Below are 19944 nucleotides of genomic sequence, written 5' to 3'. Positions count from 1 at the left end.
GATGCTACCGATTGGTCCAGTGGTGAGAATTTTTGTCTTCTTGACATTGAGCCTCAGTCCATATTGAAGGCTGTAGTCCTTGACCCTCTGCAGCAAGTGCATGAGGTCCTCCTCAGTTTCAGTGAGCAAGGTTGTGTCATCTGCATAACAAATTGTTGATAGATTGTCCACCAAAACTAACGCCATGCTTCTCCTCATAGAGCCCCGCCTCTCGGATAATCTTCTCTGCATACAGGTTGCAAAGGTATGGAGATAGGACACATCCCTGGCGTACACCCTTCCCAATTTTGGACCATGCAGTGTTGCCCTGCTTTGTTCTGATGACTGCCTCTTGGTCCAAGTATAGATTTCACATTAGCACGATTAAATGTTCTGGGATTCCCATTCTTCTCAGAGTCAGCCACAGTTTGCTATGATTCACGCAGTCAAATGCCTTTGCATAAGCAACGAAACACAGATAGATATTCTTCTGGTATTCTCTGCTTTCAGCTAAGATCCATCTAACATCAGCTACTATATCCCTAGTACCACGACCCCTTCTAAACCCAGCCTGGACTTCTGGCAATTCTCTGCTAATGTACTCTTCCAGTCGTTTTTGGATAATCTTCAGTAGAATCTTGCTTGCATGTGAAATCAATGATATTGTTCTGTAGTTTCCACACTCAGTTGGGTCGCCCTTCTTTGGGATGGGAACAAATATAGACCTCTTCCAGTCAGTTGGCCAAGTGGTTGTTCTCCAGATTTCTTGGCACAACTTGATGAGCCCATCCACGGCAGCATCTGTTAGCTGAAATATGTCAATCGGTATACCATCTATTCCCGGGGCCTTACTTTTTGCTATTTCCTTCAAAGCAGCTTGAACTTCTGCCTTCATCACCATAGGCTCTGGCTCAAATGCTATTTCATTAAATTCTTCTGTATCTGCCAATCCCTTTCGGTACAATGACTCAGTATATTCCTCCCATCTTCTTTTGATACCTCCTGGATCATTTAACATTCTGCCTAAAGCATCCTTGATTGTAGCAACTCGAGGTTTGAATTTGCTCTTCAGTTCCTTGAGCTTAAGAAATGCTGAACGAGTTCGGCCCTTTTGATTTTCCGACTCTAGCTCCTCGCCCATTTCATTGTAGTATTTTGCTTTGTCATTCTGTGCTGCCTTTTGGAATCTTCTGTTCAGCTGTTTAGTGTCTTGGATTCTTCCTTGTGCTTTGGCTTCTCTACGCTCCAGTGCAATCTTCAGAGTTTCTTCTGACATCCATTTTGGTCTTTTCTTCCTCTTCTGTCTTTGTAATGACTGCCTGCACTCTTCCTGGATGATACATTTAACATCCTCCCACAACTCATCTGGTCTTCGCTCATTAGTGTTCAAGGCCTCAAACCTGTTCCTGAGATGATTCTGAAATTCAGGTGGTATGAAATTAAAATCATATTTTGGCTCCTGTGGATTCGGTTTAATTTTCCTCAGCTTCAGCTTGAACCTGCATATGAGTAGTTGGTGGTCTGTTCCACAATCGGCTCCTGGCCTAGTTTTCACAGCTGATATTGAGCTTCTCCAGTGGTTTTTTTCCACAGATGTAATAGATCTGATTCTTATGCATACCATCAGGTGAAATCCATGTGTATAATCTATGTTTATGTCTCTTAAAAACATATTTGCAATGAGTAAGTCATTGATTGTGCAAAATATTTTTATTTTTCTTAGTTTTTTAGTGAATCTTTTATTTCTTTCCTGTTTAGAGGCTTCTTTCTATAGCTGAAAGAATATTCTCAAATGCAGCTTTTATACATACACAACCCCCCCCATACATACATATATATTTGTTGTTGTGGTTGTTGTTGTGTACTGTAGAGTCAGAACCGACACATAGCTGTCCCTCTGGTGGGTTTTCAGAAGCAGTTAACTGCACAAGAGGAGACTGCCCATCCTTCTGCATAGCAGCTGGTGGCCTTGAACTGGGTGCCTTTGGGATTACAGTGCAGCTCCTTGCCACTAGGGCACCTGAGCTATGAATTGTTTCTGACTCCAAAGCACATCACAGCACCAGCAATATATAAGATATACTATATATATTTCTGCTGTTGTGCTGTGCTTTGGAGTCAGAAACAATTCATAGCTGACCCTTTAGCAGATTTTCAGAGGTAGTAAATTGTACGTTGAATAGGAGAAGGTTCCCTATCTTTCTCCCATGGAGCAGCTTGTGGATTTGAACTGAATGCCCTTGGACTGGCAGTGCAGCTCAACTCCTTACCACTAGACCATTAGAGTACCCTTTTTACCTAATAACTTGTTCTAATTGTTGTTGTTGTTAAGTGCCATCGAGTCGTAGATGTCTCATAGCAACCTTAGGAATGAAAGACCTGAACACTTGTAAATCTTTCGTCATTTCTCCACGTTCATAGAGTTTCCGGAAGCAAGCCATTTGTAGATGTAGATGTCACTCCTGCTTCCAAGCTTGTTTTAATTGGGAAGCTCCACCAAACACTGCCCTCCATGGGTAACTATTATCGCATTTGGCACATCAGTGACACAGTGGTCTGCGTCATAGCAACCACGAGTTACCTTTTGTTGTAGAGACTTAAAATATAATGTTTCCTATCATTGTCTTCTTCCAATTTTATCCCTTATGTTAGTTAATTTATTCTAAATTAAGTTAGTATAATCTATAAAAATGTATAATACAAGCTGAAATGGAGGTGTTTTATTGAGAAGTTGATAATTTGTTTGTTCACTTGCTATGTCATTAAAAAAACTCAACAAAACATCAAACCAATAATTCACAAAAAAACAAACTAATGATTATGGGAATTATTTTAAAAGAATATCTTGAGAGCAGAGGGGTGAGGATGGGGGAATCATAGGGTCATACAATTTGGTAGGTTGGAAGGAGGAAGGGTAAGGGAGTTGGGAAAAAATCCCAATTGGAGCAGGAAAGACAGGGTAATGATGGGCTTAGTTCAATGGTGATTAATTTTACAAAATACAGTGAATGGGAATTATCATATAAAATAAAATATGGATGAAGGACAGTGTGAAACACAAAACTTTGTAAGCAAACCAATAAAAAATAAAAATAAATTATCAACACACACCCCCCCCACCCCCCCAACTAATGGAATTAATGTAGGGAACAAGCCTAACATATATCCTGGGGTTTTTTTGGGGGGGCTTATTAATTCATTAATTCATTAATCTTGGTATATTTATCTAGCTCAATTAGAACAAGTTATTAGGAAAAAGGGTGCTCTGGTGGTCTAGTGGTAAGGAGTTGCGCTGCACTGCCAATCCAAGGACATTCAGTTCAAATCTATCAGCTGCTCCATGGGAGAAAGATAAGGAATCTTCTCCCGTAAAATTTACTACCTCTGATAAATATAATCAACCTTGTTTATCTAGCATAACCTACTCTAATAGCACACATCTAATTGGGTACTTGTGAATATAGTTATGGTAATACATATAATAAAGTGGCACAAAAAAGAAAAGGTCAACAAACAGTCCTCTCTTACCATGTATTCCCTGGGTTTCGGTTATATTTTTCCCCGAATGTGCTGTAGCAGCCATCATGGTGCTTGTAGTTCAGCTGTCTCTGGTAACCTGAAGCAGAAATGTACATGAAATAACACTAATGGGTATGCTTAGGCTGGAGACAGTATTGAATGTTTTGGCCTTTCTGGTGAATTTCCTCAATTTTGTTGTGCTGGTATAAAGTTCCGAGCCTTAGCCATTTTATTAAAAAGAACAATGTGAAAACTGCTATATCATCTCACTCCAGTAACAATAGCAAAGTTCAACAGAGCAGCAAACAACAAATGCTGGTGAGGTTGTGGAGAGAATGGAACTCTTTTAGTCACTCCTGGTGGGAGTGTAAAATGGTACAACCACTCCGGAAGGAGGTTTTGTGTTTTCTCAAAAAGTTAGAAATATCATTTGACTCAGCACTGGGAATATACCCCAAAGAAACCAGAACAACCATCCAAATGGATGTATGCACACCAATGTTTATTGCTGTGTTATTCACAACAGCAGAGAGATGGCAACAACTGAAGTGCCTATCAACAAAAAAAAATGTGTAGAAAAACCATGGTATATTCACACAATGAAATCCTAAGCAGCACTGAAAAATAATGAACTCATTAAACATTACACAACATAGGGAACACTGGAGGACATTATGCTAAGTGAAATGTCTCAGTCTTAAAAGGACAAATACTACATAAGGACAAATACTACATAACACCACTGCTATTAAGCAGGAATGACATGGGAGGTTGGGAGGAGAATAGGAAAAGAGTGGATAGACAATGAACACTGCATTGGAACAGATGAGTGAGAGAACTGTTTAAAAGGAATATATGATTAGGTATTATATGTAAGACAATCATCCAGAATAAGAGGTATATTGCTAAGAGGACAAGAGGAGGGGGAGGGGGGAAAGGGGAGGAAAGAAATTGTGCAAACAATGAATGAATATTTTTTTAAAAAAGAAAGTGAACTAAGGAGGGGGAAAAGGAGGGAGAGGGAGGAAAATGTGCAACAAAGAAATAATAAAAAAAATCCCACTTTGTTGTAAACTTTTGTTAAAATAACAATTAAAAAATAAAAAAAAGTGAACAGTGGATATTTAATAATGAAATGAACCACTCTTTCATTGTTATCAACGTAGAAGCAAGGACCAACTCAAATTCCAGTGAAAATAACATTATGAAGTTTTTACTCACATGTGCTGTTACTCACCATTGATGAGGTAGCCAATTGCCTTGGTCTTGATTTCTGGAGTGAGTTGCTGTGTTTCATTCAGATAATCCAGAACATAAATGTTAGGAGCAAAGAGGACCATGTTCTGTTCTCCACAGCCATAGGGCATCTGGAGGAGATTTTGTGTGTTTTGCATGGCAGAGCCTAGGATGTCTCCTGGGAAATGGAAGAGACGGGAATCATAAAATTTAGAGTTTATAATCCAGCACAATCCATGAAGAACAAATGAATAATAAGACAAAGTAAAAGAATGAATATTTTTAGGAAAGGTGAATCTCCCAGGGATAGATATATGAGCCCAAAGAAGAAAGAAGTTAAAAATTTAAGTTGTTTTAGTGGAAGCTATTAACACCCAACCAAGTGCCTTAGGGGTGGAATTTACCTAAAACTGAAACAGAAGCTCGGGCAGATTCCTCTACCACGTTTGGTGGCACCTTCAGGGATAATACTTCAGATACCTCTGCACCTTGAGAAAGAAACAAATTAGCCATAATGAGAATTACATACACCATATATCTTCCGGATGAGCTCTAGGACTGTGCAGTACATCTAAGCTTTAAAATTTATCTTTTAAAATAACCTATTCTTTAGTATTTTGGATGACTAGAATTCTGGAATTTTTTGTCCATGTCACCTTTTGCAACCATTCCACTGCCTCTCCAACCAGACAATTGTGCTTTTCAGAACACATTTAATATACTTCAAGTCTTGACAATATCAAACAACAACAATGTTTTTGTGATTGTTATTGTTAGGTGCCATCAAGTAAAGACTCATAGAGACCTTATAAATAGCAGATCTGAAACCTGTTCTATCCTATGCCATCCTCACACTTCCTGACACATTAGAGCCCATTGCAGCAGTCACCATGTCAATCCACCTAGTTGTGTCATCTCAACAACAGAACAAAGGAAACAGAAGTCAGTGGTAGAGAAAGATAATGCGTAACATTTAACATTAGTTTGAGGTGAGAATGCTAATTTATTAGTGTACTACATTCTAGAAATGAGTTTGCTATAGATTAGAACATCCTCCACTGAGATAAAAATCATGTCTTTCCTTAAAGGTTCTTTAGTCTTTCTCAAGTGACTTGTTGACTGATCTTAGATATGGTATCCAACAAATATTCATTTATTTTTCTCCCAAACTCTCGTGTCAGACATGCTTTATAGCAGTGGTAATATGTAGTATTTGTCCTTTTGTAACTGAGATACTTCACTCAAATGTCCTGCAGGGTCACCCATGTTGTGTAATGTTTTATGAGTTGATTGTTCTTCAGTGCTGCACAGTATTCCATTGTGTGAATATACTATAGTTTTTCTAAACATTTATTTAATGGATCCTTGGGTTGCTTCCATTCCTTTGCTACTGTATATAATGCAGCAAGAAACATTGCACTGGAATAGATGAAGTAAAGAACTGTTTAAAAAGAATATATGATTAGGCATTATATGTACAACCATAGCCCAGAATAAGAGGTATATTGGAAAGAGGACTGGGGAGGTGGGGACGGTGGTGGGGAAGGGAGGTAATTGTGCAACAATGAATGAATATTTAAAAAAAACAAAAAAGTGAACTGTGGGAGGGGAAAAGGAGGGAGAGGAGGTAAAAAGGTACAACAATGAATGAATCAAAATCCAATTTTTCTGTACACTTTCATTAAAATTACAATTAAAATAAAAAATGTTATTAAAAACATCCCAAGGTGCTTCTGATATAGTCCATGGTCTTTGCAATCATTTGTTATGTATCAGAGAGTTGGACAGTGACTAAGGAGGATAGAAGGAGAATTGATGCCTTTGAGCTGTGGTGCTGGAGAAGAGTATTGAGGGTACTATGGACTGCTAAGAAAACAAACAGATTCATCCGGGAGAGGATTAAACCAGGCTGCTCCTTGGAGGCAAGGATTCTGAGGCTCTGTCTAACATACTTTGGACATGTTGTAAGGAGAGACATCATGCTTGGGAGGGTAGAGGGACAGCACAGGAGGGGAAGGCCCTCTATGAAGTGTATTGATTCAGTGACTGAAGTAATCAGGATGGTTGTATCGGAGACAGTGAGATTGGTACAGGACTGAACAGGGTTTAGGGTTGTTGTACATAGGGTCACTATGAGTTGCAAGTGACTCGACGGCACATAAAAACAACAACAACAACAAATATTCATTTATTTGACAATAGTGATAAAGTCCATAACAAATAGTTCTTTGGGAAATAAGACAGCTTTACTATAAAAATGAGAGCCCTGATGACCTAGTGGAAGGAAACTGTGTTGAAATCCCCAAAGCATGTGCTCCACGGGGAAAGAATGGGCAGTCTCCTCCTGTGTGATAAACTGCCTCTAAAAAGCCACTGGATGGATGGTCACCTTGGCTCCAACTTGATAGTACACAACATTATAAGAATAAAGCTATATTTTATATTGAAAAGATAAGGGAGAATTTCTAGTGGCTTAATCAGGTTGTACTGCCAACCTAAAGGTACATGATTCAAATCCACTGGCTGCTTTTTGGGAGAAAGATGGGCAACCTCCTGTGCCATTTACTACCTCTGAAAACCTGTTAGAAGGTCAGTATGAGTCAATTCTGACTCGACAGTCCTAAACAAAAACGATATAAAACTGTTGGCTATGCAAAAACCAGTGTTTGTAATTCAGATATTCATACTTTGTGATACTAAATCCATGGGAGAAGGATAGGCAATCTCCTCTCGTGTGATTAACTGCCTCCGAAAACCCTCTGGAGCATCAGCTGTGGGACAGTTCCAACTCAGTGGTACAAAACAATACGATATTAAATATTCAAGAACATATATTAATTTTTATTTTGCTCAAGTCTCTATACCTGACTCAAACACTAGCAGGAAAGACATGGATTTCTGCACAGATGCTGCAAGAGATAAAGATGTAGAGTGCATGTGGTTGTTAGTAATCAACTTTGAGTCACATCAACTCTATTTACAATAGAAGAAAATGTCTGGTCTGTGCCATCTTCATGATCATTAGTACACTCAAGTCCATTTTTTGCAATCATTGTATACTTTTTGAGCCTTCCAACCCAAGGGGCTCACTTTCTAACACTACATTGGACACTACTGTGTTGTGACCCATAGGGTTTTCATTGGCTAAATTTTGGAAGTAGATCACCAGGTATTTCCTTCTCTTTTTGTCTGCTGAAACCTGTCATCATGGGTGACCCTGCTGGTTTAGCTCCAATATCACAGCAACACTTAAGGCCCCACAGTCCTACAAACTGACAGATGCAGGCGCTAGGGATATTCTTCTGTTCCAATTGCATGCTTTTTTAAGAAGTTTCTTCCTTCATGCTTCAGATCTTATTTACCTCTTAGGGAGAGAACAGAAATAATACATACGAATTCTTTACAAATGTTAGTCATTGCTGTTTTACTTATGGCTTAATCTTACCTGATGGGCACAACAAGGAATTGAATGTTGTCTCCTTCTCTAGTCCTTCAGGCTTGGGAGGAAAAGGAAAAAGGTAGAGTTGAGAATGTACTGAGCATTCAGGATACATGTGTTGAGAGATGTGGTGGTAAAGAATTTGTTTATATAAGTTGGTTTTTAGCCTTGGTTCCTGATAGGTAACACTAAATCTAGGAATTTCCAGAGCAATTACTATATAGTGATCTCCAGACCACACCTGAGACTTTATGCAAGTGAGGCCAGAAAAACCACAGCACTGATCTCAGAGAAAAGTAGAGAATCATGATTCAATCAACGAGGCTCCAGCGAAGACTCTAGATACAGAAATTATGTGGACTTTCTGGGCAGTGAAGGACATCAGTACACATGGGAGGGTAGTGTGTCCCTCCTGGAGACATGGAAACAGAACGGATTGCAATTGATCCTTACAGAATCTGAATGGTGGGATTAAATTTCCCCCCATAATAATGGAACAGTAGATTTCTTGATAGCAAAGAGAAAAATTTGAACTGATTTTCAAATTTATCATATGAACAAATATTGTGAGCATAAGAAAGAGCAATGAATTAAGTTGACAGATGAGAAAAGGAGTAGAAAATGAAGAGAGAGAATAATGCGAAATATTCCACGATAATACATCATTTGACCTTACTCCTAATCTATAAGTCGGAACTCCAGCTACCTTTACCAGCTTACTATTATTTCTTTACTCAGTATGATGGAGCAAAAGGGAAGGCCTGCTTACTTACTTCAACCAGCAGGGACTTGATGACTGTATCTTTCTTTCCCATTTTAGGAACCACAGTCTTCTCTGTCCCACACAGCTCTTCAGACTCCAGTGCCTCTGCACTCACAGTGAAATTCACATTTCCTGAAAAAAGGGCCAGTATATTTCCAAACCTTAAGATTTTTATATATTCAATGTTAAATGTAACCATTTTTCTGTAAAAACAGGATCCAAAAAAGCAGCAGCATAATCTAGAGAAAGTGATACTGAGAATATAATTGGGAAGTGATGATAGGCTTTTAGACACTTTATACGGAAAGATAAAGAGAAAATTCTAAGATGTGGGATTCTCTGGGATTTCCAAGTTAAGTTGGCAAATAGCAGCTCAGGTCTTTTTCAATTATGACACCAAAAAATAAAAATTACATATGTGTAAGAGAACTATGATAATTCTGGAGCCCTGATTTTAAAAGGAAACAAAAGGAGTTAAAATATTGACTAAAGGAATAAATAGAATGAAAACATCAAATAAGGAAACAAATGGAATACAGAACCATAAACACCACCACATGGTCATTTTGAAAGTTTGTGGTTGGCTTGGGAACCCAGAATTGCAGCTGTGTCCACATCAGCAGCTGGCTAACAACATAGAAGGTGTATATTCCGTCTTTGTTTCATTTTGTATCTAGTGCTGGGAGCATGCACAGGGCTCTTCAATCAGAGACATAGATGGGAGCCTATGAACTGTGCTTTGTCTAACCTGCAACCAGCCACTGAATCAGTGGGGCCACTACCTCTGAATGAAGTCCTTGCCTCTTACCAGGCACTTTCACTTTCATAGATGCTGCATGTGGCACATGACAGCATCACATCTAGAGCAGCATGGAGGCTGTGCGTTATCCTTGAGCATCTCAGGTTGTTAGAGATTATCGCTTCACACTAGCCATCTCTAAGTACCTTAATGTGTCTCCACTCATCCTCTGGACTGACAAACATCATCCCTACTCAGGCAGACGGCAAAAGGCTTCTTTGAGGCCATTAGAAACTCCATTCAGACTAGATGCTGCCTATCAACACTCCCTAGACTGGAAGAGATGATGTCTATGGCCTGGCTACCATCTTGGGGCCTCAGCCACTTTTCAGATGAGCAGATACCTGACTGGGCACCCCAACCTTCTGTTGGAGTGGCAGACATACCATCCCAGGACGGACACCTTGCCTCTATCCATCACAGCAGGGACAGAAGTACCATTCTGGTGGCAAGTGCACCTCTCTCCAAGATTCCTCCTTTATTCTCTCTTATCTTTATTTTCCATTGTTTTCCATATCTTTGTTGGCTTGTTTGTTTTCCATTTCTTCAATCCTGTCTTCTCTACAGCTTTTTTCTTTCTCTTGCTAGTTTTTTCTTGTTTCCTCTTTGTGGGTTCTCCCCCCCCTTTCTAGTCTGATTCTTCTTCCTTTGTAGTTTTGGCTTTTCTTTTATGGCCTAGTCTTGAAATTTTAATTTATTTATATTTTCCTTTTTCTTTGTTCCATTTGGTAACATACAACAACAAGATCTAGCTGTGTGTATACTTCTTGTGGCTTTACCCTCTGGACTCCTGCCCTACTTGATTGATTAAAGACTACAATCAGCCCTACCTAATCTATCCTCAACTGCTCTATATGAACAATTGCACATAAACCTCCATCATCTGTTACACCCACCAATAGAGGATAAAACAGTAAAAATTAACAGTGACAAATTAACAAGCTGTGCAACATACTTGCACATCTCAGTTATATCAAACAAACACACCATCATCACAATGTCTTGGAGGCAATAGATAATTGTAAGCCACTTTAAAAAAATAAAAGAAAAATCAAAATACAGAACCAGAAAAACTTTCAGAAGAAGAAAGTTATTGGAACTTTTTAATAAGGAATTTTAAAACAATGACAGTTAAAATTTCCTTGGTGGATTGAAACACACCGACAACAGAAGAATTAAACACACACACAGTACAAGACCAAATAAAATCAGAAGACATACAAATTAGCTGTTTCAAATTAAGAATATTAAGACAGAGATCTCAGAAATATATAACACATTGGAAGGACAAAAGAGCAATATTGAAGCAGTGCAACAGAATTAATGAACTGGAGGACAAATTCTTTAATGCTAATCTGGTTGAGGAACTATCAGGAAAAAGAAAGAAGAAAAAAATCAAGATTGTAGAGTTAAGTGGGACAACATCAAGAGGATTAATATACATTGTGATTGGAAATGAAGAGATGAAAGGTAAACCAAAACAAAACATAAAGGCAAAGAAGAAACTGCTGAAAATTTGCTGGGATAAAACTTCTCAAATATTAAAAAAAAACAAGCTTTCAAGAAGCTCAGCAGACTCCAAATAAGACAGATTCCAAATGAAAAACAAGATATAATGAAATGTTCTAAAATTAAAGAAAAAAACCAATATGGAAAACAGTTTGGGGAAAATGAAGTGCTATTTACAAAGGAGGATCAATAAGGCTAAGCTCTGATTTCTCAGCAGAAACTATATGGCCAAGAAGGCACTGGAATGCCATATATAAAACTCTGAGAGAAAAAATAAATTCTGAGAATTGTATACCCAGAAAAACTTTCCCTTAAATATGGTAGTGAAGTTAGGGCTTATTTGTGTGTGGGAAGGGCTATTTGAGAGAAAGAATAAGTAATGCTAGATAAAAGGCTACTACTGATTTATGCAATTGTTGAGCAAGTAATCTTACAAATGAGATCATGCCTTACCCAGTGACTTTGGGGTTATAGCCCATGACACAGTTTGTCGCCCATTCCCACAGATACAGTGAGACTCTTGTTCCTTTTCCACTGGGACAGCTAAGAATTTTGGGGAGTCTTCCAGCTGCACATGGACCTGAAACCATAAGAGAACCAGAGAAACATGAAATCAGAGTTTGGAGAAGGAGGTTAAAAGGAGAATGAGTTCTAAATAAAGCATACTGAATTATAGATAGATTTTAAGTTATCTAAAATTAAAGATGATACTAGTGAAGACTACTTCAGAGGGAGATCTGATACCTAAATCTTAATATTTTAATCTGCTCTTTCTTGTTGGGAGACCAGAGGTAGTAAAGGTTACTATCTTGCTTATAAATCCATTTCTTTGGAGCATAGTAGAACTAGAGGATAGGAAAGGCATGCTGCCTATGTTGTTGTTGCCTATAGAAGCTCTATTTTCCTGGTCTGGGACATTGACCATTCTCCCAGCTGTGCCAAACAAACTACATAAGATTTATTCCAGTCCTGCTCTCAAAGAATGTTTTAAATTAAAATATAATGAATGCTATATTAAAAGTAACTATATGAAAAGTAACTATATTAAAAGTAACAACGGCGCATAACAACAACAACAACATATGGGAATACAGAGGTTGAAACTTTGAAAGACCAAAGTAATGGGAATGAGAGTACCGATTTCTTATTTCCATGTCATAAATATTCATAATACAAGCCCTAACAACTATAGAAGGTAAAAACCTTGTTTGTTTGTTTGTGATGTTTTTTTAAAACACACAAAACTAAACCTTATTTTAAACTGTAATTTGATATTTGGAGACATTAACAACTATCATCTAAATAACACATGAATATCACTCTGATACTGTATTCCCTTCACTAAGCGCATATATAAATAGAAGTTTGTCAGTATTCCTAGGAGTTCAATTCTAAATACTCTTTCTACTTTACATTTAATTTAGGAAAGTCCTTACTTGGATGCACTGGGAAAGGTAGTTTAAAACCGTGGCCTTGAGTGTGAAGGCCTCTCCACGGACCACAGAGTAGGGCAATGTGAGCTCCACAAAGAGGGGCTGGAAGGCTTGGAGAGTAGCAGGAGGAGAGAGACCAAGTCCAGTATCATTGGACAAGCAGAAGGCCCCTGCCTTCCACTTGGTGATGGTATCAGGGACTGTTACTTCCACTTCAGCCATACCTGATGAGCTGGAGAGAATGACAAAATAAGTAGGCAGATAACTGTTTCTCTAGTTAAAAAACCCCAAAAGATAATAAAAGCATTTTTCTTCCAGTATCTGTCAGAATGTCCTACAGATGGAAAGGTGAAGTAATAATCTACAGTAGATTATGTAGTTAAAAACAAAAGACATAATTTGAAGTTTTCTTGAAATGTTGTTATAATGAGAGTAGATTTACAAGTTTTCATTTTATTATTACAGTATGTAATTGACTTTACTAGTTTTATGTTTAATATAAAGTTGTTCATCAATGAATGGCAACTTAAAGTTGTTAATCTATGCAATACATGGCTGTTTAATTTTTATGTTAATTTTCTAGAAATCTAATAACTAAATTTGTGCAATTTATAAGCCGTGATATGATTAATTACTAGAAATGTTTATGACAAACTTTAGCTAAGAACACAAGGATTGCACAAAGTGCTTAGATACTGAAAAATTGTCTAATAATTGAAAATTGCAAGAGCTTTATACGATTGCATTTTATACATAAAGGAAACTGCTTACTCAACCACCACCAAGTCCCAGATCCATGTCTCAGGGAAATATTTTCGCACAGTCTCTACGCGACTCTCTAACACTTCTGAACTGTATTCCATTTTCATGAAGGCTTGGCTTCTAAAGGGAACTATGATAGATGAGGAATGAGATAGAAAAAAAAAAGACACACATAAAGATGTAGCTAATGAGAGATTATAATGTTATTGTTGCTGTGTATTGTTGGCTGGAACTGACCCACAGATGACTCTCCAGCAGATTTTCAGAAACAGTAAATTATGCAGGAGGAGATTGCCTATCCTTCTGCCTCAGAGTCACTGGTGGATTCAAACCATGTGCCTTTTGGATTGCAGTGTAGCTTTTTGCCACTAAGCCATTAGAGCTCCCTGGAGATTATAATAGCCCTAAAAAAGTCATGAACAAGGTGAAAAAATAGAGAGGAACTATATTGGGCAAAATCTTGAATGACCTAGGAAGCATCAAAAGAAGATGGAAATAATACAGAGTCACTGTACCAAAAAGAATTGGTAGACACTGAAAAAGTTCAGAAAGTGCCATGAACAGGTGCCAATGGTAATGAAAGAAGAAATTCAAGCTTCACTGAAGGCATTGGCAAAAAATAAGGTCCTAGGAAATGATGGAAAATTAACTGGCATGTTTCCACTACCAGATGAAGCTCTTCACATGTTCATTAGTCTATTTCAGGAAATTAAGAGCATAGAGGCTTGGCCAACTGACTTGAAGAGATTAATAATTGTTTCTTTTCCAAGAAAGGTAATACACCAGAATGTGAAATTATTGAACAATTTCATTAAGTCACACACATGCAAGCAAAATACTGTTGAAGATCATAAAAAAACAGAACAGTAGACTGCCAGAGGTTCAAGTTGGATTTAAATGAGGTCATGGCACCAGGGATATCATTGCTGATGTCAGATTGATCCTGGCTGAAAACAGAGAACAAAAGAAGAATGCATGTTTGTGGGTTTTTTTTTAAATTTTTTTGCATATTTGTGTTTTATTGACTATGCAAAAAACTATTTATTTGACTGTATGGATCTTAACAAACTATAGTTAACATTGATATAAATGGGAATCACAGAACATTTAATGTGCTCATGGTTTAAAACCAGGAAAAGTAGCAGGGTCATATCCTTTCTCCATAACTATTTAATCTGCATGCTGAGCAATAATGTGAGAAGCTGGTTTCTGTGAGGAAGAATATAGTATCTGGATTGACGAAAGATTGATCAACAGCCTGTTTTATGAAGATAACACAACCTTCCTTGCTGAAAGTGAGGAGGAATTGAAGTACTTTCTGCAGTAGATCAAAGACTACAACCCTCAGTATGGATTGCATCTCAATATCAAGACGACAAAAATCCTCACCACTGGACAGATAAGCAATATCATGATAGATGAAGAAAAGATTAATCTCACTGGGATTCACAATCAATACCCCTGGTACCAGCAGTCAGGAGATGAGAAGATGTATTATATTGACCAAATTTGTTTGAGGGATCTCTCCAAATTTCTGAGGGGCAATTGTATCAATTTGAAGAACAAGGTGTGCCTGATTCAGGTCATGATATTTCAATTACTTGCTATGCATCTGAATGACAATGAATAAGGATGACAGAAGAATTGATGCCTTGTAATTGTGATGTTGGATGTAAGTATTGAATATCCCATTGACTAGCAAAAGAACAAAGAGCTGTGCCACAGAGTCTCAGAAAAAGTGCAGCCAGGATTCTCCTTGGAAGCAAGGATGGCAAAGTTTCATCTCACATACTTTGAGCATGTTTCTAGGAGAAGCTATTCCCTAGAAAGGGACATCCTGCTTGGAAAGGTGGAGGGGCAGCTGAAAAAGTGATGACTCTCAATGAGAGACTGACACAGTGACTGCAGCAATAGGTTCAAATGTGTCAGAGATGATGAGGATTACACAGAATAGGACAGGTTTCAGACCTGTTATTCATAGGTGGGGTTGCTATGAGTTGAAATCTACTCACCAGCACCTAACATTAACAACCAAGGATGCTTAGACAGGGTGATGAGGGAAAACTTTGAGAAGATTATTTTAGGCTGAAGTCTTAGACTAATCTAGGGGTGAGCTAGGGAGTGATGATTTCCTGGGTGGGGGGGAATGTACAGATCCGGACACAGGAGAGTTTTTTTGGGTTGTATGTGGAACAGAAAGGAACAGATAGGTGCTATGAGCACACTGTTCTAAGTGGAAAGAGCCATGACAGTCCAGAAAGATTGGCAGGAGTCCGCTTTCAGTTTGGTGGAGTCTTTTGTTGGAGCTAGAAAAAACTGTGGCATAGACACAAAACAGGAGCTTTGGATTCTGTGTTAATTTAGAGGCACAGTTAGAATCTTTAGCTCTTTTTACCTTTTGTTATCAGTAAATTGTTACAATTATTTTCTAGAAAAGAATTTGTGAAGATTTACATATACAGGTTTGCTATAAATCTTACTGATAGAGGATTTGAAGCATGTAACAAAGAAATAAGAATAGATAATAATTTTATAGTAAATTTCATATAGCTGATTTGTTAATTCCCACTGAATGCTTTCCTTAATTTTTGACTAATTCTTTAATTTGTAGCCAACTCATTGTTGTAATTTAGTGATCTGATGATGACAAATAAGTATTTGACTACTATCTAATTCATCAGAGAAGTAGCTTATATTATTGGCAATGAATGCATTTCTAACATAAATATTGCCTGAATTTTTGTTGTGTTTAAGTATACAAATAACAAAACATTAGCCAAATTGACAAGTACAATTCAAACTTATGTGTTTTAAACAATTTACATTGAGTAAAGTGAAATAATGAAAATGTATATCAAATCTTTATTGTTCAATGACATGAGTGACAAAAGTGCTGAATTTGTTTTGAATACTGGGAAGACTTTTTTATTTAGTGTGTATAATATTCACAATGTAATGGCTATAAACACAATTTCTCTACATTTAATGTAAATGTTAAATATACATATACATATAGGTTTGCTATAAATCTTACTGATGGAGAGAATTTGTAGGACATAAGTTAGAAATAAAGTAAAATATATAATTTTTATTATAAATTCCACCTATGATTAAGTAAATTAAAGGTAACATTTTCAGATATCAAGAAATTAACAATAGATCAAGGCCTGATTTGCAGCATTGGCTGATTTCATTGTGTTGGTATCATTGCTATTGTAGCTTATATCAAACTACTGGTAGGGTGCTCTAGTGGCCTAGTGGCAAGAGGATGTGCTACAATCCTGAAAGTATGCAGTTCAAGTTCACCTGCCAGAAGGTCAGCGTCAACTTGATAGTATACAACAACGTGATGTTATTGGTTGCAGAGTGGAGAGTGAATGCACAGTAGCCATCAATATGTAGCATTTTCATCATACAGATAACCTCAGTCATGCATAACCTCAGATAATATATAAATGTTCTAATTAGGAATTAAAGAGTTTTGGGCAATTAGTCCTTTTGTTTTGAGTATAACTAAATTACTTACAATTTGATGCAATTTATTTCTATGTGATCTCTATGTTTAAATAATTGGCTTATAAAATTATTGAAAACTTAATTAACTCTTAAAAGCCAACACCAGCACACTATTGCCTTGTTTATTAAAAAGTACCTTGTAAAATATTTGCTAGGGGACTACATTTTCATAATTATTTCTCTCTACTTCTTTAGACTAGTTTTATTTCATCTTATTTAGTTTGAGAAGTGAGTCTTGACCTTCAGTTTCCACATGCTATTTGTTATCTTTCATAATTCAGACTCATCCCTTTCAAATCATCATTGGGGATTTATTCAATACCGATCACTATCATCTTGCCAGTCATACTATAGCACTTTCAAACATATTTTTAATCATATTGTAACACATTTTGGCCTTGCTCTGTCTTATGATTCTTCTGCAATCAACTAATTTTCCTTATTTGGTGATAACATTTCTCCCTTCCCTTCCTCTGTTGTCAATATTATCTTGACTATGAGGCCTAGTCCTTTCACCATTTACAGATTGTAGCCATGGCTACCTTATTTCTTGTATCATTAAGATGTTCTCTCATGATAGTGTACTTTAATAATCTTGATAGGGTGATGGGTGATTTTCACTCCAATTTATTAAATATTGCATATCTTTCTATCTATCTACCTATGGTTGCTTCCTCAAATTACACAAGTAAGTTCTATTTCAATGAAATTTCTATTTCAATGGTCTACAAAATAGCACTGATTTGATATTGGGATAAAGATAGATGGTCCATATTACCTTCATTACCTATTTGCCTATTACTAATACTAATGGGCCAAAAAATAGCTTAACTATGCTCTTTATTGATTATATTTCTCATAACTGAAGCTACTTCTTCAACTCTGCTGTTTTGGGCATTTCAGTTACTGACTACTAAAAACTTCTCTCTTACTCTCTACTGGACTTGGCACTGTTATTCCTCAATAGATTCTAGTCTTAGGTCTTGACAAAGATCATTTTCACTATGCTGTTAAGTTATGGAACAAATGCTGATGAACTCATAATGTAACTTGATGGGAGCAAAAGTGTAGGTAGGGGAGTTTAAGAGCATCTTTCCTTGACTGGCAAGGATGACTTGCCAACATGTCTACCTCTTTGCCCCCCAACCTTGTGCCTGGAAATGTTTTTCCCCTCCTCATTTCTATCTCACATTTCCAGTTATCAAATATAATATTTTTATAAATGACTTCTCTGAGTCCACAATCAAAATGAATCTTATGCTCTATTCTATCGCTATAGAGCATTATAAAGTTTCTAATCCAATTCAATGCATTATTTTATGACCTTGTTTTCAAGCTAATTAGTAACTTAAATACAGTTCTAGATCTAAAGCGGATGGTTTAAATACTCAGTAAAAGGTAAGTAAAAAAAAGTATCACAACAGATATTATCTCATAAAAAGAATTATGATACATAGGAGATTTTCCTTTGTTTTGTAAGGTTGCTTCATATTACTCTATTATGTTTTATTTATTTATTTATTTAGTCATTCATTCATTCATGAACACATACATTCATTCATTCATTCATTCATTTATTTATGAAACTTTAAAAGACTTAGAAGAATGCTGGAGGTCTCTAAGACATTGTTATAGATTTGTCAGCTTTTTCTCTTTAAGCAAACAACTTTGAGAATAGGTCTCAGGTTCTGGTAGTAGATTAGGACAAAACAGTAAAAAATTCCAAACCGTGGTGCACTCTTCTACTACAAGCCATAACATTTTCACCCTTGTACTTCCCAACAATTCTCTCCAATTCAGACTTCTCTGTCAGATCACACACCTGCTGTAGAACGTGAATACCTTAGCCCTCAGTTATATCAACTCTCAGGATTTCAACCATTTTTCAATCATTTAAAAACTTGGTGCATATCTGCAGCTTTCTTACAGCTTATTTTATAGCCTGATTTATAATTCTCCTAGTTTAGTTTATGTGAGTATATATGACACAGATATCATTGGTTTATATTGCTATGGACTTAATCAGGGAACTTTAACATTTGAATCATAAATATTTCTTTGTTCATCTTGTCACTTTTTTGTTGTTCTTAAAAAATTAACTTACTTGGTTTAATATCAGACAATTAATTATCATTATTATTTACCTGCCCCACTCATTAGTCCTTGGGGTGCACGCATTGCATAGACTCTAGGCTGTGAGCATATTTTGAACTTACGAATCTTTGAGTTGGTGAATACCCTTAAGCCCATGTCCTGTAAAAGAAATATAGTTATTAGAAAACATATGTAAGCACATACTTATTTTCCTTGAATTTAACAAACATAACTGATTAAATTTTATAATAAACTGTTAATGTTCATATCTATAGAAGGGATATTAGCATATTTATGAAGGTAATTTCTTCTGTTGTTTCTTTTCATGTAATTGTTTGAATGTCACAAGGAAATTTTAGTAAAAAATAGTCTAAACAATGCACAGTCATGTTTATCACGGTTTGCTCACAATAGCAAGGAACTGGAAACAACCTAAGTGCCCATCAACAAACGAATGGAAAGAGAAGCTCTGGTATATTCACACAATGGAATACTATGATGCATTGAAAAACAAGGAACTCATGCAATATTATTCAAAATGGGTGACCTTGGAGGATACTATGCTGAGTGAAATATCTCAGTCACAAAAGGACAAATATTGCATAGTGCCACTGTTGTAAACAGGACTGATATCCGGGTTGGGTGGAGACTGAGAAAGATGGGATAAATACTGTTTACTGCATTGAAATGGATGAGGGAGAAAACTGTTTAAAAGAGATATGTGATTAGGTATTATTGTCAGGACAGGAGTTCAGAATGAAGGCTACACAGTGCAGTAGACCTGGGGGGAGGGATTGTTAAACAATGAAAGAATTTTTCTTTTACTTTTCAAAGAGAAGAGTGTACTGGGGCGGGGAGGGGTGGGCATGGAGAAAAGTGCAACAATGAATGAATG

At 36.9% G+C, this 19944-nt stretch overlaps 1 protein-coding gene across 1 annotated transcript in view; it reads right to left on the bottom strand.

The window, feature by feature from the left end:
* Window positions 1–19944, bottom strand: part of A2M (alpha-2-macroglobulin) — a 65386-nt gene that overhangs the window by 15619 nt on the left and 29823 nt on the right. The window contains exons 17-26 of the mRNA XM_006901761.1: window positions 19109–19208; window positions 14779–14799; window positions 13449–13569; window positions 12681–12909; window positions 11698–11824; window positions 8947–9068; window positions 8180–8231; window positions 5139–5222; window positions 4736–4912; window positions 3508–3595 (exon numbers count right to left, since the gene is read on the bottom strand). Coding sequence (XP_006901823.1) covers window positions 3508–3595; window positions 4736–4912; window positions 5139–5222; window positions 8180–8231; window positions 8947–9068; window positions 11698–11824; window positions 12681–12909; window positions 13449–13569; window positions 14779–14799; window positions 19109–19208 — 1121 coding nt within the window. The remainder of the gene's footprint in view (window positions 1–3507; window positions 3596–4735; window positions 4913–5138; window positions 5223–8179; window positions 8232–8946; window positions 9069–11697; window positions 11825–12680; window positions 12910–13448; window positions 13570–14778; window positions 14800–19108; window positions 19209–19944) is intronic.

This window comes from Elephantulus edwardii, unplaced genomic scaffold (assembly GCF_000299155.1).
Source record: "Elephantulus edwardii isolate Elephantulus edwardi_28Jun2011 unplaced genomic scaffold, EleEdw1.0 scaffold00342, whole genome shotgun sequence".
NCBI lineage: Eukaryota > Metazoa > Chordata > Mammalia > Macroscelidea > Macroscelididae > Elephantulus > Elephantulus edwardii.
This window is presented reverse-complemented; position numbering and strand designations above follow the sequence as displayed.